Source organism: Nerophis lumbriciformis, linkage group LG33 (assembly GCF_033978685.3).
Source record: "Nerophis lumbriciformis linkage group LG33, RoL_Nlum_v2.1, whole genome shotgun sequence".
NCBI lineage: Eukaryota > Metazoa > Chordata > Actinopteri > Syngnathiformes > Syngnathidae > Nerophis > Nerophis lumbriciformis.
The window spans coordinates 24,482,501-24,509,840 of record NC_084580.2 but is presented as its reverse complement, the minus strand read 5'-3'; the positions used below and the strand labels follow the sequence as shown (position 1 = coordinate 24,509,840).

Here is a 27,340-nt window from a genome sequence, read left to right as displayed (position 1 = left end):
ATCAAATTTTACCTAGAAAATAATTTTTTCTCATGAAAATCATTTTTTTGTCATGAAAATCAACTTTTACCTTGAAATTCAACTTTTACCTTGAAAGTAATTTTTTGTCATGAAAATCAACTTTGACCTCGAAAATCATTTTTTGTGTTGAAAATCAACTTTTACCTTGAAATTCAACTTTTACCTTGATAATAATTTTTTGTCTTGAAAATAATTTTTTTGTCTTGAAAATCAACTTTAACTTTGAAAATAATTTGTCATGAAAATCATTTATTGTCATGAAAATAATTTTTTTGTCTTGAAAATCAACTTTTACCTTGAAAATATTTTTTTTGTCTTGAAAATCAACTTTTACCTTGAAAATATTTTTTTTGTCTTGAAAATCAACTTTTACCTTGAAAATAATTTATTGTCATGAAAATCATTTTTTGTCTTGAAAATCAAATTTTACCTTGAAAATCATTTATCATTTAATAGCCTGACACAGTTAACTTTCAGTTTCGATCCTCGCCCAGAGGATATTTTTGTGATCTGGGAACTTGTTAACTCAAACCTTTTGATGCTGGAATGGTTTGAGTAGGAAATGTGGGTGTAAACGTCTCCTGAGTCCGATAGATCTTCATATAGTCTTTTTTGTTTTGACACAACAGTCTGGATTGCTTGTGTCTCTCTCTCTCTCTCCAGCTCCCAACTCCAACTCCGTGTCTCGTGCCGGCTGCTGCTAATAAAGGCGACAGGTGATTAGATAACAAGGCCCACCTGGGCCATCTACGCACCTGTCGCTGTCTTCGAGGCTGGTCCCGCAGGCCACGCCCCCCTCCACAGTGGGTATTATATTTCAATGAGGAAAACAACAACTTTAAATTACCCCCCAAAATTCGCTAAAAATGAAGAAAGCAATGCATTGTGGGTACAGTGTTATTTTTGACTGATCGTAACTTCTCTTGTGTTCTTAGCTGTTTTTATTGTGTCTGTTAAATGTTTTTACACACCGCCATGTTTGTGTTGGGGAACCACACAAATGAAATCATAAAAACATAAAAAGACGTCAACCAAACCGTGAGTTTACAAGGTTGTCAATAAAATGGGACCGTTCCATCCGTCCCATTGAGAAGCACGTGGACCTTCAGACCCGCGTGTGTTGGTACAGTCCACGCCGCGCCACGCCGGTCTTTCCCAACAACATGTTTGTGTTGCACTGTTTGGACAAGTGAGCGGCATTGGCTTCGCAGGAGCCACACCCCCCTGCTGGGGAGGCCCACGGGGGACAGTGCTGGCAGGCGAGTACAGTCAGAGGGCTAAAGTGCAACTTTATTCACCACAGAATGAATCATAAATGTGATATTAATAGGTTTTTTTGTTTTCTTCTGCTAATTTATTGTTTAAAATGTTGTTTTAATTTTAAAATCTTTCATCGTGCTAGCTCGCTAACGCAACAGCTGAAGCTAATAAACAAAGATGTCTGACTAACAACAAAAATATTTCATCACAATTTACTACATTTTATGAATGATTAGACAGCTAATCTACTTTTAAATCTACATCAGTCATGTTTAAAATGTTTTATTTTAATTTTCAAATCACTTAACGCTAACAGAGCTAATGCTAATAAATTAAAATGTCCGACCAGAAGTTAGCAGACTTCACTACAATTTACTACATTTCATGTTCTTTAAAATGACTCGACAACTAATCTACTTTCAAAATGGACCTTAAACATGTTTAAAATGTTGTTTTTATTTTAAAATCTTTCATCGTGCTAGCTCGCTAACGCAACAGCTGAAGCTAATAAACAAAGATGTCTGACCAACAACAAAAATATTTAATCACAATTTACAACATTTTATGAATAATTAGACAGCTAATCTACTTTTAAATCTACATCAGTCATGTTTAAAATGTTTTATTTTATTTTAAAATCCCTTGTCGTACGAGCTAGCAGTTAGCACGCTTGCCAGATAGGGTCAAGTAACACAATGCTAACAACGCTATGCTAACATGCGAACAATAACATTCTTACAGTTAGCTTTAGTGAAATACAAAAATATAAGACATTGAGATTTTTAACCCGCAAAATCTTGTTGATGTTAGCATGCTAAAATGCTAACTGTAACCTGCGTCAAGCGCCCAAATATAATACTCTGTGGTGTGTATCTGAAAATGTTTTTCAAAGTGCAAGCATTTCAATGTTAGCATACCAAAATACAGAATGACCTCAAAAGAGCTAGCATACCAACACTAACATGCTAACAATAACATTCTTACAGTTAGCTTTAGTGAAATACAAAAATATAAGACATTGAGAATTTAAATTAGCTAAAAAACTAACTTGTTGATGTTAGCATGCTAAAATGCTAACTGTAACCTGCGTCAAGTGCCAAAATATACTACTTTGTGGCGTGTAACTGATTTTTTTTTTAAAGAAATGCTAATGTTAGCATATCAAAATATCACTGAGTTGTATACCTACAGAATTACCTTTAAAAAAAAAAGCTAGCATACCAACATTAACATGCTAACAACAACATTCTTACAGTTAGCTTTAGTGAAATACAAAAATATAAGACATTGAGATTTGTTACCTGCCAAACTAGCTAAAAAAAAAAGCTATCTTGTTGATGTTAGCATGCTAAAATGCTAACTGTAACCTGCGTCAAGCGCCAAAATATACTACTCTGTGGCATGTAAGCATGCTAATTTTAGCATGCCAAAATATCACTGAGGTGTATGCCTACAGAATGACCTCATAAAAGCTAGCATACCAGCATTAGCATGCTAACAGGTATCATTCGTCTACGTAACCTGCAAAAATAGCCTGCTAATATTAAAATGCTAACAAAAATTTGCTACTTTGGACACCTTTGGACTACTTTTATAATACAAATGAGACTGAGGGGTGTAAGATATAACAAGCTAACGCATCGCTATCAGCTAACAGTTAAAGGGTAAATAAAAATGTAGAGATTTTGGTTTTAAAAAATAGTTTTTAATTGGTATTTTTGAGTACCGGTACTGTATGTGTTGAAAGATTTTAACCCGCCAAATCAGCTAAAAAAGCTATCTTGTTGATGTTAGCATGCTAAAATGCTAACTGTAACCTGCATCAAGCGCCAAAATATACTACTCTGTGGCATGTAAGCATGCTAATATTAGCATGCCAAAATATCACTGAGGTGTATACCTACAGAATTGCCTAAAAAAAAAAGCTAGCATACCAACATTAGCATGCTAACAGGTATCATTGATCTACGTAACCTGCAAAACTAGCCTGCTTATAATAAAATGCTAACAAAAATTAGCTACTTTGGACACCTTTGGACTACTTTTATAATACAAATGAGACTGACGGGTGTAAGATATGACAAGCTAACTCATTGCTATCAGCTAACTGTTAAAGGGTAAATAAAAATGTAGAGATTTTAGTTTAAAAAAATTGTTTTTAATTGGTATTTTCGAGTACCGCTACTGTATGGGTTGAACGATTTTAACCCGCCAAATCAGCTAAAAAAAGCTATCTTGATGATGTTAGCATGCTAAAATGCTAACTGTAACCTGCGTCAAGCGCCAAAAATATACTACTCTGTGGCGTGTATCTGAAAATGCTAGCATGCTAATGTTAGCATATCAAAATATCACTGAGGTGTATACCTACAGAATTACCTAAAAAAAAAAGCTAACATACCAACATTAACATGCTAACAGGTATCATTGGTCTACGTAACCTGAAAAACTGCCCTGCTAATATTAAAATGCTAACAAAAATTGGCTACTTTTGTCAACTTTGGACTACTTTTATAATACAAATGAGACTGAGGGGTGTAAAATATAACAAGCTAACTCATCGCTATCAGCTAACTGTTAAAGGGTAAATAAATATGTAGAGATTTTAGTTTAAAAAAATTGTTTTTATTTGGTATTTTTGAGTACCGGTACCGTATGGGTTGAAAGATTTTAACCCGCCAAATCAGCTAAAAAAGCTATCTTGTTGATGTTAGCATGCTAAAATGCTAACTGTAACCTGCGTCAAGCGCCAAAAATATACTACTCTGTGGCGTGTATCTGAAAATGCTAGCATGCTAATGTTAGCATATCAAAATATCACTGAGGTGTATACCTACAGAATTACCTAAAAAAAAAAGCTAACATACCAACATTAACATGCTAACAGGTATCATTCGTCTACGTAACCTGAAAAACTGCCCTGCTAATATTAAAATGCTAACAAAAATGTGCTACTTTGGTCAACTTTGGACTACTTTTATAATACAAATGAGACTGAGGGGTGTAAAATATAACAAGCTAACTCATCGCTATCAGCTAACTGTTAAAGGGTAAATAAAAATGTAGAGATTTTAGTTTAAAAAAATTGTTTTTATTTGGTATTTTTGAGTACCGGTACTGTATGGGTTGAAAGATTTTAACCCGCTAAATCAGCTGAAAAAGCTATCTTGTTGATGTTAGCATGCTAAAATGCTAACTGTAACCTGCGTCAAGCGCCAAAATATACTACCCTGTGGCATGTAAGCATGCTAATTTTAGCATGCCAAAATATCACTGAGGTGTATACCTACAGAATGACCTCATAAAAGCTAGCATACCAGCATTAGCATGCTAACAGGTATCATTCGTCTACGTAACCTGCAAAAATAGCCTGCTAATATTAAAATGCTAACAAAAATATGCTACTTTGGTCAACTTTGGACTACTTTTATAATACAGATGAGACTGAGGGGTGTAAAATATAACAAGCTAACTCATTGCTATCAGCTAACTGTTAAAGGGTAAATAAAAATGTGGACATTTTGGTTTAAAAAAATTGTTTTTAATTGGTATTTTTGAGTACCGGTACCGTATGTGTTGAAAGATTTTAACCCACCAAATCAGCTGAAAAAGCTATCTTGTTGATGTTAGCATGCTAAAATGCTAACTGTAACCTGCGTCAAGCCCCAAAAATATACTACTCTGTGGCATGTAAGCATGCTAATATTAGCATGCCAAAATATCACTGAGGTGTATACCTACAGAATTGCCTAAAAAAAAAAGCTAGCATACCAACATTAGCATGCTAACAGGTATCATTGATCTACGTAACCTGCAAAACTAGCCTGCTAATATTAAAATGCTAACAAAAATGTGCTACTTTGGTCAACTTTGGACTACTTTTATAATACAGATGAGACTGAGTGGTGTAAAATATAACAAGCTAACTCATCGCTATCAGCTAACTGTTAAAGGGTAAATAAAAATGTAGAGATTTTGGTTTAAAAAAATTGTTTTTAATTGGTATTTTTGAGTACCGGTACTGTATGGGTTGAAAGATTTTAACCCGCCAAATCAGCTAAAAAAGCTATCTTGTTGATGTTAGCATGCTAAAATGCTAACTGTAACCTGCGTCAAGCGCCAAAAATATACTACTCTATGGCGTGTATCTGAAAATGCTAGCATGCTAATGTTAGCATATCAAAATATCACTGAGGTGTATACCTACAGAATTATCTAAAAAAAAAAGCTAGCATACCAACATTAGCATGCTAACAGGTATCATTCGTTTACGTAACCTGAAAAACTAGCCTGCTAATATTTAAATGCTAACAAAAATTAGCTACTTTGGTCAACTTTGGACTACTTTTATAATACAAATGAGACTGAGTGGTGACAAGCTAACTTATCGCTACCAGCTAACTGCTAAAGTGTAAATAAAAATGTGGAGATTTTGGTTTAAAAAAAAAAGGTTTTTAATAATTGGTATTGTTGAGAACCGTATGGGTTGGAAGGTTCCTGGTAAGTTACAGACCATATCAGTGAGAAAACAGGTAGATTGTTCACGTTCAAATCCAGTCAGCAATGCAAAAAGAAGAATAAAAATCACTAATAAAATACTCTCGGGTGTACTTTAGCGACAATATACAGTAAAAGTACACATCTATTTACAGACCACGGATCATGTGACTAAGGTTTGTTGACACGGTCCACAATCCTGCTAGTTGGACTGCAACCTGTACCTAAAGTCCACGTCGTACGTCGGCTGAAGGATCCCCAGGCCGGCGCGCGATTGGTCCAAGGGCGGGACTTTGATGGCGGGGTCGAGGAGTTCCATTTGAAAGTAGGCCAAGACCAGAGTCAAGAACTGTTTGATTTCGTAGACGGCGAAGAACCTGCCGGGACATTTGGTGACGCCCGAGCCGAAAGGCATGCAGAAGTAGCGCAGGCGGCGGCCCTGGCGATGGAAGGTGGTCTTCTCCTGACCCTGGTCGTCCAGGAAGCGGTCGTACTTGTACTCCTGGCGGAAGGAAAGGAAAGTCAAGACCAGCATTCTTCTTCAAATTACTTTTTAACAGCATATTCGAAAAGTTTTTTATTTTTATTTTTTGTAATATTTCTTTGTGGTTTTTTTTTGTTTGTTTTTTTAAATATATTTGTATTATCTATTTTTGTATTAGTCTTTATTTTATTTTTTTTAAAGTGGAATAGTTAAAAAAGTTATTTTTTTTAATCTATGACTTATTTTTTAAATTGATATGAGTGGGACCCTTTTGGGTCCCCAAGAATGTTAGTGTACTTTTTTATTTTATTTTATTTTTTTAAATATATTTTTTATTATTTATTTATAATTTTTTTTATTATGATTTTTTTTTGTAAGTGTAATAGTTAAAAAAAAGTTTAAAAAAAAAATCTATGACTTATTTAAAAAAAAAATTATGAGTGGGACCCTTTTGGGTCCCCAAGAATGTTAGTGTATTGCTTTTTTTTGTATTTTTTTTAAATATATTTTTTATTTTTTTTTCTAATAATTTTTTTTAAAGTGGAATAGTTAAAAACGTTTTTTTTTAAATCTATGACTTATTTTTAAAATTGTTATGAGTGGGACCCTTTTGGGTCCCCAAGAATGTTAGTGTACTTTTCTTTTCATTTTTTTTTTAAATATATTTTTTATTATTTATTTATTAATTTATTTATTATGATTTTTTTTTTTTTAAGTGGAATAGTTAAAAAAAAAAGTAAAAAAAAAATCTATGACTTATTTTGGGTTCCCAAGAATGTTAGTGTATTGTTTTTTTCGTATATTTTAAATATATTTTTTATTTTGTTTCTAATATTTTTTTTTAAAGTGGAATAGTTAAAAAAAGACTATGTCTCCCGGCTGGCCTGGGAACGCCTCGGGATCCCCCGGGAAGAGCTGGACGAAGTGGCTGGGGAGAGGACTTCCCTGCTTAGGCTGCTGCCCCCGCGACCCGACCTCGGATAAGCGGAAGAAGATGGATGGATGGATGGATGGATAGTTAAAAAAGTTAAAAAAAAAAGAAAATCTATGACTTATTTTAAAAAAAAATTATGAGTGGGACCCTTTTGGGTCCCCAAGAATGTAAGTGTATTGTTTTTTTCCGGTTTTTTTAAAATATATATATATTTTTATTTTTTATTTTTTTATTAATCTTTTTTTTTAAAGTGGAATATTTAAAAACGTTTTTTTTTTTTAAATCTATGACTTATTTTTAAAATTGTTATGAGTGGGACCCTTTTGGGTCCCCAAGAATTTTTTCTTTTCTTTTTTTTTTTTAAATATATTTTTTTATTATTTATTTATAATTTTTTTTATTATGATATATTTTTTTTTTAAGTGGAATAGTTAAAAAAAAGTTAAAAAAAAAAATCTATGACTTATTTAAAAAAAAATGTATGAGTGGGACCCTTTTGGGTCCCCAAGAATGTTAGTGTATTGTTTTTTTCGTATTTTTTAAATATATATATATATATATATATATATATATATTTTTTTTTTTTCTAATAATTTTTTTTAAAGTGGAATAGTTAAAAAATGATAAATAAATGGGTTGTACTTGTATAGCGCTTTTCTACCTTCAAAGTACTCAAAGCGCTTTAACACTACTTCCACATTTACCCATTCACACACACATTCACACACTGATGGAGGGAGCTGCCATGCAAGGCGCTAACCAGCATGCTGCTGCCTGCTTGCTCAGGACACAACGGACATGACGAGGTTGGTACTAGGTGGGGATTGAACCAGTGACCCTCGGGTTGCGCACGGCCACTCTCCCACTGCGCCACGCCGTCCCCAAAAAAGACTATGTCTCCCGGCTGGCCTGGGAACGCCTCGGGATCCCCCGGGAAGAGCTGGATGAAGTGGCTGGGGAGAGGACTTCCCTGCTTAGGCTGCTGCCCCCGCGACCCGACCTCGGATAAGCGGAAGAAGATGGATGGATGGATGGATGGATGGATGGATGGATGGATAGTTAAAAAAGTTAAAAAAAAAAAATCTATGACTTATTTTTTAAAATTTTTATGAGTGGGACCCTTTTGGGTCCCCAAGAATGTAAGTGTATTGTTTTTTTTCCGGGTTTTTAAAAAAAAATATTTTTATTTTTTTATTTTTTTTATTTTATTTTTTTATTAATCTTTTTTTTTTTTAAAGTGGAATATTTACAAAAGTTTTTTTTTTAAATATATGACTAATTTTTAACATTTTTATGAGTGGGACCCTTTTGGGTCCCCAAGAATGTTAGTGTATTTTTTTTTTTTCGTTTTTTTTTTTAATATATTTTTTATTATTTATTTATTTTATTTTTTATTTTTTTCAAAAGTGGAATATTTAAAAAAGTTTTTTTTTCAAATCTATGACTTATTTTTAACATTTCTATGAGTGGGACCCTTTTGGGTCCCCAAGAATGTATTGGGTTTTTTTTTAATATATTTTTTATTATTTATTATTATTATGTTTTTATTAATATATTTTTTTTTAAAGTGGAATAGTTAAAACAGTTTTTCTTTTTAAATCTATTACTTATCTAAAAAAAAATTATGAGTGGGACCCTTTTGGGTCCCCAAGAATGTTAGTGTATTGTTTTTTGTTTGTTTTTAACTGTCATCGCTCAAAATATAATAATGAATGAAAAACAATGTTGTTATGAATTATTGACATATTTATACTTCACATTAAATATTCCACTTTGAGTTTTTTGGGGGGAAAAGTTGCATATTGTGTGTTTGCAAAAAAAACAACATTTTTCTTTAAAAAAAAAAGTCCATAAAACAAACAAGAAAAGCACACAAATAAAATAAAAAGACATGATGGACAGATTTAGTGGTTTAAGCATTGAAAGTAAAAAAAAAAAAAAAAAAAGACTTAATTTTAACATTTTTATATCCCCAATAATGTTAGTGTGTTGTTTTTTTTTTTAAACTGTCATCGCTGGAAATATAATATCGAATGAAAAACAATGTTGTTAAGAATTATTGACATATTTATACTTCACATCAAAGATTTCATTTTGAAGTTTTTGGAGGGAAAGGTTGCATATTGTTGTGTGTTTGCCAAAAAAAACATTGTTCTTTTAAAAAAAAGTCCATAAAACAAACAAGAAAAGCACAAAAATAAAATAAAAAGACATGATTGACAAATTTAGTGGTTTAAGCATTAAAAGTAAAAAAAAAAATGTATGACTTGTTTTTAACATTTTTAAGAGTGGGACCCATTCGGGTCCACAATATTTTTGGTGCATTGTTATTTTTTGAAACTGTCATCGCTCAAAATATAATAATGAATGAAAATCAATGTTGTTATGAATTATTGACATATTTACATCAAAGATTCCACTTTGAGTTTTTTTTGGAGGGGCGGGGGTGGGGATGTGGGTATTGCATTTTTTGTGTTTGCCATTAAAAAACAAAACAAAAAATTCCGCAAAAAGTGTATAAAATTAACGAGAAAAAAAAACGTGAACATTTTTTTTTATAATTTATGAATGGATTTGAAGTTGATCTAGAGATTTTAGCGTTGATCGTAAAATGTAAGACGTATTTTTAACATTTTTACTAGTAGGACCCTTTTGGGTCCCCAAGAATTTTAGTTTATTGTTATTTTTTTAAACTGTCATCACTCATAATATAATAATGAATGAAAATCAATGTTGTTATGAATTATTGACATATTTATACTTCACATCAAATATTCCACTTTGAGGTTTTTTTTGGAGGGATGGGGGTGGGGACGGGGGTATTGCATATTTTGTGTTTGCCAAAAAAAACTTTGGGGGGCGGGGGGCAAAAAGTGCAAAAAATTAACAAAAAAATACAAAATAAAAAAACATGAGAATTATTTTTTTTATAATTTATGAATGGATCCGAAGTTGATCTAGAGATTTTAGCGTTGATTGTAAAATGTAAGACTATTTTTTTACATTTTTAAGAGTGGGACCTGTTTGGGTCCCCAAGAATTTTAGTCTATTATTATTTTTTGAAACTGTCATCGCTCAAAATATAATAATGAATGAAAATCAATGTTGTTATGAATTATTGACATATTTACATCAAAGATTCCACTTTGAGGTTTTTTTTGGAGGGGCGGGGGTGGGGATGTGGGTTTTGCATTTTTTGTGTTTGCCATTAAAAAACAAAACAAAAAATTCCGCAAAAAGTGTATAAAATTAACGAGAAAAAAAAACGTGAACATTTTTTTATAATTTATGAATGGATCTGAAGTTGATCTAGAGATTTTAGCGTTGATCGTAAAATGTAAGACGTATTTTTAACATTTTTACTAGTGGGACCCTTTTGGGTCCCTAAGAATTTTAATGTATTATTATTTTTTGAAACTGTCATCGCTCATAATATAATAATGAATGAAAATCAATGTTGTTATGAATTATTGACATATTTATACTTCACATCAAATATTCCACTTTGAGGTCTTTTTGAAGGAGCGGGGGTGAGGAAGGGGGTATTGCATTTGTTTGTGTTTGCCATCAAAAAAATTTTTTTTTATTTTTTTGGCAAAAAGTGCATAAATTAACGAGGGGAAAAAAACATGAGGAAAAAAAATATATAATTTATGAATGGATCTAGAGATTTTAGCGTAGATCGTAAAATGTAAGACTTATTTTTTTACATTTTTAAGAGTGGGACCCTTTTGGGTCCCTAAGAATTTTAATGTATCATTATTTTTTGAAACTGTCATTGCTCATTATATAATAATGAATGAAAATCAATGTTGTTATGAATTATTGACATATTTATACTTCACATCAAATATTCCGCTTTGAGTTTTTTTTGGAGGGGTGGGGGTGGGGATGGGGGTTATTGCATTTTTTTGTGTTTGCCATAAAAAAAACATATTTTTCATTTTTTATTTTTTTGGCAAAAAGTGCATAAATTAACGGGGAAAAAACATGAGGAAAAAAAAATTAAAATTTATGAATGGATCTAGAGATTTTAGCGTAGATCGTAAAATGTAAGACTTATTTTTTTTTAACATTTTTAAGAGTGGGACCCTTTTGGGTCCCTAAGAATTTTAATGTATTATTATTTTTTGAAACTGTCATCACTCATAATACAATAATGAATGAAAATCAATGTTGTTATGAATTATTGACATATTTACATAAAAGATTCCACTTTGAGTTATTTTTGGAGGGGCGGGGGTGGGGATGGGGGTATTGCATATTTTGGGTTTGCCATTAAAAAACAAAACAAAAAAATTCCGCAAAAAGTGCATAAAATTAACGAGAAAAAAAACCCGTGAATTTTTTTTTTATAATTTATGAATGGATCTGAAGTTGATCTAGAGATTTTAGCGTTGATCGTAAAATGTAAGACGTATTTTTAACATTTTTACTAGTGGAACCCTTTTGGGTTCCCAAGAATTTTAGTTTATTGTTATTTTTTGAAACTGTCATCACTCATAATATAATAATGAATGAAAATCAATGTTGTTATGAATTATTGACATATTTATACTTCACATCAAATATTCCACTTTGAGATTTTTTTTTTGAGGGGTGGGGGTGGGGACGGAGGTATTGCATATTTTGTGTTTGCCAAAAAAAAAAACTAACTTTTTGGGGGGGGGGGGGGGGGGGGCAAAAGTGCAAAAAATTTACAAAAAAATACAAAATAAAAAACATGAGAATTATTTTTTTTATAATTTATGAATGGATCTGAAGTTGATCTAGAGATTTTAGCGTTGATCGTAAAATGTAAGACTAATTTTTTACATTTTTAAGAGTGGGACCTTTTTGGGTCCCCAAGAATCTTAGTTTATTGTTATTTTTGAAACTGTCATCACTCATAATATAATAATGAATGAAAATCAATGTTGTTGTGAATTATTGACATATTTATACTTCACATCAAATATTCCACTTTGAGGTTTTTTTGAAGAGGCGGGGTGAGGAGGGGGTATTGCATTTTTTTGTGTTTGCCATAAAAATAAAAAAATAATTTTTTTTATTTTTTTGGCAAAAAGTGCATAAATTGACAGGGAAAAAAAAACATGAGGAAAAAAAATATATAATTTATGAATGGATCTAGAGATTTTAGCGTATATCGTAAAATGTAAGACTTGTTTTTTTTTAACATTTTTAAGAGTGGGACCCTTTTGGGTCCCTAAGAATTTTAATGTATTATTATTTTTTGACACTGTCATCACTCATAATACAATAATGAATGAAAATCAATGTTGTTATGAATTATTGACATATTTATACTTCACATCAAATATTCCACTTTGAGTTTTTTTTGAAAGGGGTGGGGGTGAGGATGGGGGTATTGCATTTGCCATAAAAAAAAATAAAATAAAAAATTATTTTTTGGCAAAAAGTGCATAAATTCACAGGAAAAAAAACATGAGGAAAAAATATATATAATTTATGAATGGATCTAGAGATTTTAGCGTGGATCGTAAAATGTAAGACTTATTTTTTTTAAAACATTTTTAAGAGTGGGACCCTTTTGGGTCCCCAAGAATTTTAGTGGGAGTGAAAAAAAAATTGTCATTACTCCAAAAAATAATAACGAATTTAAAACTAATCTTTATATGAATTATTGACCTATATTCCACTTTGAATTATTTTTTTTTGGATGGAGAGGGGGGGTGTTTTTTCCAAATGAAACGAAAAGGACATAAACTTTAAGAAAAAAAAACAATGTTAACTTTAGCATTGAATGGAAAAGTTTTAAAAAATGTATGTATGATTTATTTTTAATATTTTTGTGACTGCATTCTGTGATTTTTTTCCGGTCTTTCAGTGGAAAAAGTTAGGACGCCCCCGATTTTAACGGCGCTTCTTACGTAAGGGTCTTCGTAGATCTCGGGGTCGTAGTGCAGCATGGGAGGGTAGAGGGCGATGACGTCATCCTTCCTTATATGGTAAGCTTCCTGGTTGTCCAGGTGCAGCAGGAAGTCCTCCTTGGCCACGCGCACGTTCATGGAGGCGCTGGACAGACGCATGGCCTCCTTGATGATGCTGTCTGAGATCCAACACACCAAAGTTCCACACCAGGAATTTGAACGCCCAGAAAAAGTGCGCCTCCAACTCACCCATGACGGGCATGTTGTCCAGCTGGGCCCTGGTCAGGTTCAGCGTGGGGCCGCCGGGGTCGGTGGTCAGATCGGAACCCTTCAGCACTTTTCGCACCTCCTCCCGCGCCGCTTTCATGGCGTCTGGACTTCTGCAAACGTTACAGGAAACAATTTTTATCGTAAAAGTTGGCATGCTAACAGTCGTCTGCTGCTCAACCACGCCAATGCTCCATTGTTCTGTTCCTAATAAAAGGACCTTGTCGCTTGCACATCGCCTGCCGTCTCCGCATCCTGGGGTCACGCTCACAGCCGACATGCGAGTTTGTGACAAGGAACTGTCTACTTTTACTAGAAAGAGTCCCAAAAAAAAATTGGCTGAAAAACTCTGAGAAGACTGAAAAAGTTAGCATATGCCACCTACAAAGTAATATGATTCTGAGGTGTACGATGGCAAAATTTGCCTAAAAAAGTTAGCATGCTAACAGTTCAAATATGACAAGTAAGTTTTATAACTCTGAGAAGTACGATAAAAAAAACTTGGCTGAAAAAGTTAGCATATGCCACCTATAAAGTAATATGATTCTAAGGTGTAGGATGGCAAAATTTGCCTAAAAAAGTTAGCATGCTAACAGTTAAAATATGACAAGTAAGTTTTAAAACTCTTGGGAAGTACGATAAAAAAAATGGACTAAAAAAGTTAGCATATGCCACCTATAAAGTAATATGATTCTGAGGTGTACGATGGCAAAATGTGCCTAAAAAAGTTAGCATGCTAACAGTTAAAATATGACAAGTAAGTTTTATATCTCTGAGAAGTACGGTGGAACAATTGGCTAAAAAAGTTAGCATAAGCCACGTACAAAGTAATATTATGCTGAGGTTTATGCAGGCAAAATTAGCCTAAAGAAAGGTAGCATCCTAACAGTTAACATATGACAAGTACGTTTGAGAAGTACGGTGGAACACTTGGCTAAAAAAGTTAGCATAAGCCACCTACAAAGTAATATTATTCTGAGGTGTATGATGGCAAAATTTGCCTAAAAAAGTTAGCATGCTAACAGTTAAAATATGACATGTAAGTTTTGAAACTCTTGGGAAGTACGATAAAAAAATTTACTAAAAAAATTAGCATATGCCACCTACAAAGTAATATGAATCTGAGGTGCATGATGGCAAAATTTGCCTAAAAAAGTTAGCATGCTAACAGTTAAAATACGACAAGTAAGTTTTAAAACTCTTGGGAAGTACGATAAAAAAAAATAGGCTGAAAAAGTTAGCATATGCCACCTACAAAGTAATATGAATCTGAGGTGTACAATGGCAAAATTTGCCTAAAAAAAGTTAGCATGCTAACAGTTCAAATATGACAAGTAAGTTTTATAACTCTGAGAAGTACGATAAAAATAACTTGGCTGAAAAAAGTTAGCATATGCCACCTATAAAGTATTATGATTCTGAGGTGTACAATGGCAAAATGTGCCTAAAATAGTTAGCATGCTAACAGTTAAAATATGATAAGTAAGTTTTCAAACTCTTGGGAAGTACGATAAAAAAATTGGCTGAAAAAGTTAGCATATGCCACCTATAAAGTAATATGATTCTGAGGTGTATGATGGCAAAATGTGCCTAAAAAAGTTAGCATGCAAACAGTTAAAATATGACAAGTAAGTTTTAAAACTCTTGGGAAGTACGATAAAAAAAACTTGGCTGAAAAAGTTAGCATATGCCACCTACAAAGTAATATGAATCTGAGGTGTACGATTGCAAAATTTGCCTAAAAATGTTAGCATGCTAACAGTTCAAATATGACAAATAAGTTTTATAACTGAAAAGTACGATAAAAAAAACTTGGCTGAAAAAGTTAGCATATGCCACCTATAAAGTATTATGATTTTGAGGTGTACGATGGCAACATTTGCCTAAAAAAGTTAGCATGCTAACAGTTAAAATATGACAAGTAAGTTTTAAAACTCTTGGGAAGTACGATAAAAAAATGGACTAAAAAAGTTAGCATATGCCACCTACAAATAAATATGGATCTGAGGTGTACGATGGCAAAATTTGCCTAAAAAATTTAGCATGCTAACAGTTAAAATATGACAAGTAAGTTTTATAACTCTGAGAAGTACGATGAAAATAACTTGGCTGAAAAAGTTAGCATATGCCACCTACAAAGTAATATGATTCTGAGGTGTATGATGGCAAAATGTGCCTAAAAAAGTTAGCATGCTAACAGTTAAAATATGACAAGTAAGTTTTAAAACTCTGAGAAGTACGATAAAAAAAATTGGCTGAAAAAGTTAGCATATGCCACCTATAAAGTATTATGATTTTGAGGTGTACGATGGCAACATTTGCCTAAAAAAGTTAGCATGCTAACAGTTAAAATATGACAAGTAAGTTTTAAAACTCTTGGGAAGTACGATAAAAAAATGGACTAAAAAAGTTAGCATATGCCACCTACAAATAAATATGGATCTGAGGTGTACGATGGCAAAATTTGCCTAAAAAATTTAGCATGCTAACAGTTAAAATATGACATGTAAGTTTTATAACACTGAGAAGTACGATAAAAAAATTGGCTGAAAAAGTTAGCATATGCCACCTATAAAGTATTATGATTCTGAGGTGTACGATGGCAACGTTTACCTAAAAAAGTTAGCATGCTAACAGTTAAAATATGACAAGTAAGTTTTAAAACTCTTGGGAAGTACAATAAAAAAGAATTACTAAAAAAGTTAGCATGTGCCACCTACAAAGAAATATGAATCTGAGGTGTATGATGGCAAAATTTGCCTAAAAATGTTAGCATGCTAACAGTTAAAATATGACAAGTAAGTTTTATAACTCTGAGAAGTACGATAAAAATAACTTGGCTGAAAAAGTTAGCATATGCCACCTATAAAGTATTATGATTTTGAGGTGTACGATGGCAACATTTGCCTAAAAAAGTTAGCATGCTAACAGTTAAAATATGACAAGTAAGTTTTAAAACTCTTGGGAAGTACGATAAAATAATTGACTAAAAAAGTTAACATATACTACCTACAAAGTTATATGAATCTGAGGTGTATGATGGCAACATTTGCCTAAAAAAGTTAGCATGCTAACAGTTAAAATATGACAAGTAAGTTTTAAAACTCTTGGAAAGTACGATAAAAAAAATTGACTAAAAAAGTTAGCATATGTCACATGTAAAGTTTTATGATACTGAGACAGAAAAAGTTGCTAAAATATATTTTTTTTTAGCATGCTAACAGTTAACATAAGTCAAGTGAGTTTTTGGAAAAATTGGCTAAAAAGTTAGCATAGTACAAAGTACTATGACTGAGGTGTACAATGGCAACATTTGCTTAAAAAAGTTAGCATGCTAACAGTTAAAATATGACAAGTAAGTTTTATAACTGAGAAGTACGATAAAAAACTTGGCTGAAAAAGATAGCAAATGCCACCTAAAAGTAGTATGTTTTTTAGGTGTACAGCGGCAAAAATTTGCTAAAAAGGTTAGCACGCTGATGTTAGCATGATAACAGCTAGCTAATGTCAGGTAGCAAGTTATATAACTTTGAGGTGTTTGACAGCATATTTTGCTTAAAAAAGTTAGCGTGCAGTTAACATAAGTCAAGTACATTTTATAACTCTGAGAAGTATGGTGGCAAAATTAACTAAAAAAGTTAGCATATGTCACGTACAAAGTTGGATAATTTTGAGGTGTACAGGGCTAAAATTTGCTAAAAAAATATAAAAAATGCACGGTGATGTTAGCATGCTAAAAGTTAGCTAATGTCAAGTAACATGTTATATGCCTCTGAGGTGCCTGACGGTAAAACTTGCTTAAAAAAGTTAGCATGCTAATGTTGACATGCTAACAGTTAACATGAGTCAAGCACGTTTTATAACTCTAAAAAGCACGATGGTAAAATTGGCAAAAAAAAAAAGAAGTTATCATGTCACATATAAAATGTTATGATACTGAGACAGTAAAATTTGCAAAAAAAATTTTTTAGCATGCTAACAGTTAACGTAAGTCAAGTGAGTTTTGGAAAAATTGGCTAAAAAGTTAGCATATGTCCCGTACAAAGTAATATGACTGAGGAGTACGAAGTCAACATTTGCTTAAAAAAGTTAGCATGCTAACAGTTCAAATATGACAAGTAAGTTTTATAACTCTGAGAAGTACGATAAAAAAAACTTGGCGGAAAAAGTTAGCATATGCCACTTACAAAGTAATATGATTCTGAGGTGTATGGTGGCAAAATGTGCCTAAAAAAGTTAGCATGCTAACAGTTCAAATATGACAAGTAAGTTTTAAAACTCTGAGAAGTCCGATAAAAAAACTTGGCTGAAAAAGTTAGCATATGCCACCTACAAAGTAATATGAATCTGAGGTGTACAATGGCAAAATTTGCCTAAAAAAAGTTAGCATGCTAACAGTTCAAATATGACAAGTAAGTTTTAAAACTCTTGGGAAGTATGATAAAAAAAATTGACTAAAAATGTTAGCCTATGCCACCTATAAAGTAATATGAATCTGAGGTGTATGATGGCAAAATTTGCCTAAAAAAGTTAGCATGCTAACAGTTAAAATACGACAAGTAAGTTTTAAAACTCTTGGGAAGTACGATAAAAAAATTGACTAAAAAAATTAGCATATGCTACCTACAAAGTAATATGATTCTGAGGTGTACGGTGGCAAAATGTGCCTAAAAAAGCTAGCATGCTAACAGTTCAAATATGACAAGTAAGTTTTATATCTCTGAGAAGTACGGTGGAACAATTGGCTAAAAAAGTTAGCATAAGCCATGTACAAAGTAATATTATGCTGAGGTGTATGAAGGCAAAATTAGCCTAAAGAAAGGTAGCATGCTAACAGTTAACATATGACAAGTACGTTTGAGAAGTACGGTGGAACAATTGGCTAAAAAAGTCAACTATTTTACTGTTCCGAGTTCTGACGTGTCTATCGTAAACATCAGCCAAAAGAAAGGGTCTTACCTGATCATGTAAAAAAGACTCCAAAAGGTTGCGGGCAAGGTGTTCGCCTGTGAAGCCCAAAGCAGCGCCACGTGAGTCCTGGCCTTGCTCACGTCGTTGAAGGTGGATAAGGAATCATTCAGGATCATCCTCATTGAGATCAGATCCGAAACGTTCTCCCGCTTGGACAGGTTTTCGGCGTGCATGGTCTTTGCTAGGTTCTTTATGTATTCCCCAGAAAAAAGACAAGAGTGTTAGAATAGAAACGTCAGAGGAATTGGTCTGCCATGGATTTCCACAGACCTCTCTGGCGCTGTAGGCACTCTTGAAGACGTGGATAGGCAGGCCGGCCACCAGAGCCGGGAAGATCTTGTCAAACTCCTTGAAATTCTCCAAGGCATTGAGCACCAAGGCTTTCTGAGCGGCTTCCCGGGCTTTGCACTTATCCTCACCAAAGTCTTTGCCAAACAAAGTCAGGTAGCCAGACTCAAACATCACCTGAGGAGCAAAATGGGAACAGGGAGTGAGTCGATCCAGTCCGAACATTCTGTAGAACCTACGTTGCACCGGTTGCGTACCTTGTAGCAGAAAGCGAAAATGCCATCCACCTCCCAGTGGTCCCTGCTGGGCCTGAGGGTGTTGGACCTCAACATGACATCCTGGAGGTGTCCTATCATACTCTCAATCAGGGAAGGTAATGCTTCGCCTTGCAGAGTCTTCAGAAAAGTCTGGTGGAGGTTTTCTGTGGTGTGGCCATGTCGGGGGTCAAAGCTGTCATGGCCAAATGCCTAATGAATGAATGAAGGAAAGTCCAATGTTAGCAACAGCAGTTATCTTAAGGGACTTTCCTCACTCAGCAAACTTCTAATACATGAACTAAAACCAAATGGATCCGACGGACGGCAAGTAAAACCTGGAACAGAAGTTATCTCAAGGGACTTTCCTCATTCAGCAATCTTCTAAAACATGAACTAGAACGAAATGAAGCCAACAGATGTCAAGTAAAACCTGGAACAGAAGTTATCTTAAGGGAGTCCCCTCACTGAGCAATCTTCACGTACTTCAACTAAAACCAAATTAATCCGACGGACGGCAAGTAAAACCTGGAACAGAAGTTATCTCAAGGGACTTTCCTCACTAATCAATCTTCTAATACATGAACTAAAACCAAAATAATCCAACGGACGGCAAGTAAAACCTGGAACAGAAGTTATCTCAAAGGATTTAACTCCTTCAGCAACCTTCTAATACATGAACAAAATTCAAATGAATCTGATGGACGGCAAGTAAAAACTGGAACAGAAGTTATCTCAAGGGACTTTCCTCACTCATCAATCTTCTAATACATGAACTAAAACCAAAATAATCCAACGGACGGCAAGTAAAACCTGGAACAGAAGTTATCTCAAAGGATTTAACTCCTTCAGCAACCTTCTAATACATGAACAAAATTCAAATGAATCTGATGGACGGCAAGTAAAAACTGGAACAGAAGTTATCTCAAGGGACTTTCCTCACTCATCAATCTTCTAATACATGAACTAAAACCAAAATAATCCAACGGACGGCAAGTAAAAACCTGGAACAGAAGTTATCTCAAAGGACTTACCTCACTCAGCAACCTTCTAATACATGAACAAAATTCAAATGAATCCGACGGACGGCAAGTAAAAACTGGAACAGAAAATATCTTAAGGGATTTTCCTCACTCAGCAAACTTCTAATACATGAACTAAAACCAAATGAATCCGACGGACGGCAAGTAAAACCTGGAACAGAAGTTATCTCAAGGGACTTTCCTCATTCAGCAATCTTCTAAAACATGAACTAGAACCAAATGAAGCCAACAGATGTCAAGTAAAACCTGGAACGGAAGTTATCTTAAGGGACTCCCCTCACTGAGCAATCTTCAAAAACATGAACTAAAACCAAATGAATCCGACGAACGGCAAGTAAAACCTGGAAAATAAGTTGTCTCAAGGGACTCCCTTCACTGAGCAATCTTCACATACTTGAACTAAAACCAAATGAATCCGACGGACGGCAAGTAAAACCTGGAACAGAAGTTATCTCAAGGGACTTTCCTCATTCAGCAATCTTCTAATACATGAACTAGAACCAAATGAATCCAACAGATGTCAAGTAAAACCTGGAACAGAAGTTATCTTAAGGGACTCCCCTCACTGAGCAATCTTCACGTACTTGAACTAAAACCAAATCAATCCGACGGACGGCAAGTAAAACCTGGAACAGAAGTTAACTCAAGGGACTTTCCTCACTCATCAATCTTCTAATACATGAACTAAAACCAAAATAATCCAACGGACAGCAAGTAAAAACCTGGAACAGAAGTTATCTCAAAGGACTTACCTCACTCAGCAACCTTCTAATACATGAACAAAATTCAAATGAATCCGACGGACGGCAAGTAAAAACTGGAACAGAAAATATCTTAAGGGATTTTCCTCACTCAGCAATCTTCTCGTACATGAACTAAAACCTAATGAATCCGATGGACAGCAAGTAAAACCTGGAATAGAAGTTATCTCAAGGGACTTTCCTCACTGAGCAGTCTTCACATACATGATCTAAAACCAAATGAATCTGACGGACGGCAAGTAAAACCTGGAACAGAGGTTATCCTAAGGGACTTTCCTCACTCAGCAATCTTCAAAAACATGAACTAAAACCAAATGAATCCAACGGACGGCAAGTAAAACCTGGAAAATAAGTTATCTCAAGGGACTCCCTTCACTGAGCAATCTTCACATACTTGAACTAAAACCAAATGAATCCGACGGACGGCAAGTAAAACCTGGAACAGAAGTTATCTCAAGGGACTTTCCTCACTGAGCAATCTTTTAATACATGAACTAAAACCAAATGAATCTGACGGACAGCAAGTAAAACCTGGAACAGAAGTTATCTCAAGGGACTCCCCTCACTGAACAGTCTTCTAATACAAGAACTAAAACCAAATGAATCCAACGGACGGCAAGTAAAACCTGGAACAGATGTTATCTCAAGGGACTTTCCTCACTCAGCAACCTTCTAATACATGAACTAAAACCAAATGAATCCGACGGACGGCAAGTAAAACCTGGAAAATAAGTTATCTCAAGGGATTTTCCTCACTGAGCAATCTTTTAATACATGAACTAAAACCAAATGAATCTGACGGACGGCAAGTAAAACCTGGAACAGAAGTTATCTCAAGGGACTCCCCTCACTGAGCAATCTTCACGTACTTGAACTAAAACCTAATGAATCTGACGGACGGCAACCAAAGTCTGGAAACAGAACCTTGGCTCTAAACCAACCATCTCAATCAATCAAACGGTCAGACTCTATCGACTTACCTTTACGGATGTGGCAAAGTGGAACTTCCTCCAGTCCAGGTGTCTACCCTGTCTGATGACTGAGTGGTAGGAGAAGGGGTCACACAGGAAGTGAATGTACTGGCCCGCGATCTTGCAGGTGAAAATGGGGCCATACTTCTTCTGACGGCTGCGGAGGAACTGCAGAGGGTTGGCCCCGAATTGCAGAGCACAACCAAGATAAGGTATGAGCCCGTTTTCAACCGCAGGCTCCCCCGGCTGCCTGCGGACATCAAAGGCAAGCCAAAAATGATTACTTCCATGATCCAACAATTCATGTGACTTTTGCTTGGATATCCTTATCGTCACATTGTTTCATGACACAGTAGAACTTTGGGATATCAGTGCCCCAATTAACGAGTTTTTCAAGGTACACACTATTTCCTAGCTAATTGCTACGCAAAACTGTGGGTTACGAGCCTCCCCGCCGCTGGCAAATATCAGAGTGGAGATCCAACCAAGACAGCCGGTCTCACTCGCTAGCATTAGCTTGTAGCTCGGGACGGACATACCTTTGTTTTTCCGAGCATGGTTGTGAAGAAAGTGGATGATATTCATTGAATCAGAGAAGTAAAATAGTCAGAAACGTGACGTAGCGTGGAGCTTGCTAACTTGGCGTAGCGGCCGGAGCGTAGCCCTTACTGAAGAAGAATGAGTTGATAGCGCAAGCCAGAGACGTTCAAATAAGATCTATACATCGGACATTTATCCATGAAAATATATCGAAGAGTTTTCCAAAGTACAGAACCTCTCACTGGATCGGTTCGCAGCCGAGTGTGAAGCGACTGGGATGAGAATCAGCACCTCCATGTCCGAGTCCATTGTTCTCGGCCGGAAAAGGGTGGAGTGCCATCTCCGGGTTGGGGAGGAGACCCTGCCCCAAGTGGAAGAGTTGAAGTACCTCGGAGTCTTGTTCACGATAGAAGGAAGAGTGGATTGTGAGATCGACAGGCGGATCGGTGCAGCCTCTTCAGTAATGCGGACGCTGTATCGAGCCGTTGTGGTGAAGAAGGAGCTGAGCCGGAAGGCAAAGCTCTCAATTTACCGGTCGATCTACGTTCCCACCCTCACCTATGGTCATGAGCTTTGGGTTATGACCAAAAGGACAAGATCACGGGTACAAGTGGCCCAAATGAGTTTCCTCCGCCGGGTGGCGGGGCTCTCCCTTAGAGATAGGGTGAGAAGCTCTGTCATCCGGGGGGAGCTCAAAGTAAAGCCGCTGCTCCTCCACATGGAGAGGAGCCAGATGAGGTGGTTCGGGCATCTGGTCAGGATGCCACCCGAACGCCTCCCTAGGGAGGTGTTTAGGGCACGTCCGACCGGTAGGAGGCCACAGGGAAGACCCAGGACACGTTGGGTAGACTATGTCTCCCGGCAGGCCTGGGAACGCTTTGGGATCTCCCGGGAAGAGCTGGACGAAGTGGCTGGGGAGAGGGAAGTCTGGGCTTCCCTGCTTAGGCTGCTGCCCCCGCGACACGACCTCGGATAAGCAGAAGAAGATGGATGGATGGATGGAGAACCACCTGTGTAGCCATGATTATTTTAGTGTTGATCCTGATATCAGCGATTCTCAAACGGTGGTACGGTACACGGGCTCCGTCTAGTGGTACGCCAAAGATGAACCTACATAAAGTACAGTGTTTTATTTTCCTATATTCAAACACAGTGTTACTGTTCAAACTGTGTGGATTGTTACAGTGGCCTAAAAGGGACCACTCATAAAAGTGTTAAAAACAGTTCATATTAAGTTTTTTAATTTTTATTTCCGTCTTTTCGTGCACTCAAAAGGACGAAAAATTGTTTTTATTATATAATTTTTTTCTACTATATATTTGAATTCAAAATAAGTATTGTTTTAGAATTGAGTACTAAATGTATCCAGACTTCTACTGCCATTTTTTATCAATGTTTTTGTACCTATCCAGAACAAAGCGGACATTTTTTGTTGATGTAAAGTAATTGAAGCCTAAAATAAGCCAACAAGTCTTAACAATATTGATTTATTTTTATTTATTTTTTTGAATGATGACAGTTTTTTTCCCACTAAAATTCTTAGCAATCCAAAAGGGAACCACTTATAAAAGTGTTAAAAATAATTAATATTTAATTGTCTTATTTTTTCTGGGGTCACTAGCATGCTACGCTACGTTTAGAACTGATTTTATTGATGACAATAACAAGTATTGACCGATTGGTCACACTTCCAACACAAGTCTATAAGGACATGCCTTCATTTATTTAATATTGATGGGGGAAGCATAGTAGCATGGCAAGTCTATTGAAAATTATATGACGCATGTAAAATCAATTAAAATTAATTCAAATAAATGTGCAATATTTTCTCCCAAAAATATTTCAAAGGGGAATATTTGATGTGAAGTAATTGGAGTAATTGGAATATGTCAATAATTGAGGTAACACTTTAGTATGTGGAAATAGTGTCAAAGCGCTTTGAGTTCCTTAAAAAGGTAGAAAAGCGCTATACAAGTACAACCCATTTACCATTTACCATTCTGCATGGCCTTATTATACAACCAGTAAGCCATTAAAGAAGAGTCTTCCCTAACCCTAACCCCAACCCTGACCCGGAACCTAACTCTTACCCTAACCCTAGCCCTTACCCTGACCCTGATCCTAACCCTAACCCTGACCCTGACCCTAACCCTAACCCTAACGCTAACTCCCTACCCCCATCCTCTAACCCTAACCCTAACCCTAACCCTATACAAGTACAACCCATTTACCATTTACCATTCTGCATGGCCTTATTATACAACCAGTAAGCCATTAAAGAAGAGTCTTCCCTAACTCTAACCCCAACCCTGACCCGGAACCTAACTCTTACCCTAACGCTAGCCCTTACCCTGACCCTGACCCTGACCCTAACCCTAACCCTAACCCTAACTCCCTACCCCCGTCCTCTAACCCTAACCCTATACAAGTACAACCCATTTACCATTTACCATTTACCATTCTGCATGGCCTTATTATACAACCAGTAAGCCATTAAAGAAGAGTCTTCCCTAACCCTAACCCCAACCCTGACCCGGAACCTAACTCTTACCCTAACCCTAGCCCTTACCCTGACCCTGACCCTAACCCTGACCCTGACCCTAACCCTAACCCTAACGCTAACTCCCTACCCCCATCCTCTAACCCTAACCCTATACAAGTACAACCCATTTACCATTTACCATTTACCATTTACCATTCTGCATGGCCTTATTATACAACCAGTAAGCCATTAAAGAAGAGTCTTCCCTAACCCTAACCCCAACCCTGACCCGGAACCTAACTCTTACCCTAACCCTAGCCCTTACCCTGACCCTGACCCTAACCCTAACCCTGACCCTGACCCTAACCCTAACCCTAACGCTAACTCCCTACCCCCATCCTCTAACCCTAACCCTAACCCTAACCCTATACAAGTACAACCCATTTACCATTTACCATTCTGCATGGCCTTATTATACAACCAGTAAGCCATTAAAGAAGAGTCTTCCCTAACCCTAACCCCAACCCTGACCCGGAACCTAACTCTTATTCTAACCCTAACCCTTACCCTGACCCTAACCCTAACCCTAACCCTGACCCTGACCCTGACCCTAACCCTTACCCTAAGCCTAACCCTGATGCTAACCCTAACCCTAACCCTAACCGTTGTGCACCTGTTGTTTCTGATCGGGGTCCCCTGGGGGCCTTGCGTGCGGTTTGGGCGCCATCCTGGCTTACCATAGACGGACAGTGCACTTTACCCTAACCCCCTACCCCCATCCTCTAACCCTAACCCTAACCCCAACGCTAAACCTAACCCTAACCATTGTGCACATGTTGTTTGTGATCAGGGGGGGCCTTGCGTGCGGTTTGGGCACCATCCTGGCTTACCATAGATGGACAGTGCATTTAACCCTAATCCCCTGCCCCCCTTACCCAACCCTAACCCTGATGTGTGAGGGAGCAGGGTTGGGGTCGGGGCGGGGTTTGGTGGTAGCAGGGGTGTATAATGTAGCCCGGGAAGATTCAGGGCTGAATGGGATTCTGGGTATTTGTTCTGTTGTGTTTATGTTGTGTTAAGGTGTCATTCTTGTTTGGTTTTGGTTCAAAGTGTGGCACATTATTAGTAAGAGTGTTAAAGTTGTTTCATACGGCCACCGTCAGTGTAACCTGTGTGGCTGTTGACCAAGTATGCCTTGCTGTCACTTACGTGTGCAAGCAGAAGATGCATATAACTAGAGGCTGGGGTGGCACGCTGTTGATACAGAGTGTAGAGGGCGCTAAAATGCTGTACCATCATGGCACGCTCTTATTATTATTATTGTAAGGGTGAAAATCGGAGAATATTAATCCCGGGAGTTTTCTGCGAGAGGTACTGGAATCCGGAAGTCTCCCGGGAAAATCGGGGGGGTCGGCAAGTATGCAGCTGAGCCGCATGCGGCTCCGGAGCCGCGGGTTGCCGACCCCTGTCATAGATGGACAGTGCATTTAACCCTAACCCCCTACCCCCCAACCCTAACCCTAACCCTAACCCTAACTCTGACCCTGACCCTGAACCTAACCCCCTACCCCCCAACCCTAACCCTAACCCTAACTCTGACCCTGACCCTGAACCTAACCCTAACCCTATGTTATTAAGCAACTAATTAATGCTTCATATGTTCCCCATACTAAAGTGTTATCAAAATTGATTTTGATTCATTATTATTTTTTTGGGGCGGTATAGCTCGGTTGGTAGAGTGGCCGTGCCAGCAACTTGAGGGTTCCAGGTTCGATCCCCGCTTCTGCCATCCTAGTCACTGCCGTTGTGTCCTTGGGCAAGACACTATACCCACCTGCTCCCAGTGCCACCCACACTGGTTTAAATGTAACTTAGATATTGGGTTTCACTATGTAAAGCGCTTTGAGTCATTAGAGAAAAAGTGCTATATAAATATAATTCACTTCAAAATTCACTTCACTTTTGAGCAATGACACTTTAAAAGAGTGTTATTAGAGTTAACATTACAACTTTGTATCCTTACATTTCACCTGTTTTACTCCACTTTTTTTTTAAAGGTTTTTCAGAACGTGGCGCGGGTCGTTCAAAAATGATCACTTTCGGACACCCCCTGGTTTCTCCCCTCTTTAATAGCCCGGCAATTAAAGGCATAGTGCAATTTAAAAGTGGTTTAAAAAAATGGTGCCATTTTAGCGCATTGACCTTAAAACTGAAGAATTTGAGAGCCATGACGCGGTGAAAAAGAGTGTTAAAAATACAACATGAAACGGCGTGTCCTGCTTATAACTGCAATATATTCTTACCTGCGTCGTGTCCCCACAGCCAGCCAGAGGATGCAGCAGAAGCCCACCAGCACCGCCCATATCAGAGCAATGCTTATGATCATGGCCGTGACAGAACGCTCCAAACAGAAGACGAGCCTCCTCAACAAACAAGTGGAGCGATGCGCCTCACTGCAAGTTGCCTAATGAACTGGTGTGTGTGTGTGTGTGTGTGTGTGTGTGTGTACAGTGTGTGCATACCAATGAGCAGCTGGAGTGAGAGTAATGACACGCTGTACTCGGGAGGTTTTTATAGGAGTTCTGTGTGTCGGGGTGTGCCCGGAGGTAGACTCAAAATGGTATGATGTCATCATCATGAATGACAATTTTTTTTTTTTTTCCTACACTAAATCTA

At 36.5% G+C, this 27,340-nt stretch overlaps 1 protein-coding gene across 1 annotated transcript; it reads right to left on the bottom strand.

Annotated features, from left to right (window-relative positions):
* Positions 1-5,722: 5,722 nt before the first annotated feature.
* Positions 5,723-27,188, bottom strand: cyp7a1 (cytochrome P450, family 7, subfamily A, polypeptide 1). Its single transcript, XM_061928348.1, has 8 exons — positions 26,968-27,188; positions 21,652-21,892; positions 18,871-19,080; positions 18,596-18,790; positions 18,314-18,513; positions 13,337-13,467; positions 13,088-13,266; positions 5,723-6,280 (listed from the first exon to the last, which is right to left on the bottom strand). The coding sequence occupies exons 1-8, from the start codon at positions 27,048-27,050 to the stop codon at positions 5,981-5,983; spliced, it is 1,539 nt and encodes a 512-aa protein (XP_061784332.1). The 5' UTR covers positions 27,051-27,188; the 3' UTR covers positions 5,723-5,980.
* Between the last annotated feature and the right edge of the window lie 152 nt (positions 27,189-27,340).

Coding starts and splice junctions, on each gene's coding strand:
- cyp7a1 (XM_061928348.1), bottom strand. CDS start 27,050: ATGATCATAAGCATTGCTCTGATATGGGCGGTGCTGGTGGGCTTCTGC. Junction 18,514..18,595: donor GTGCCTACAGCGCCAGAGAG/GTCTGTGGAAAT, acceptor GAATACATAAAG/AACCTAGCAAAGACCATGCA. Junction 6,281..13,087: donor AGATCTACGAAGACCCTTAC/GTAAGAAGCGCC, acceptor TCCTTCCGCCAG/GAGTACAAGTACGACCGCTT.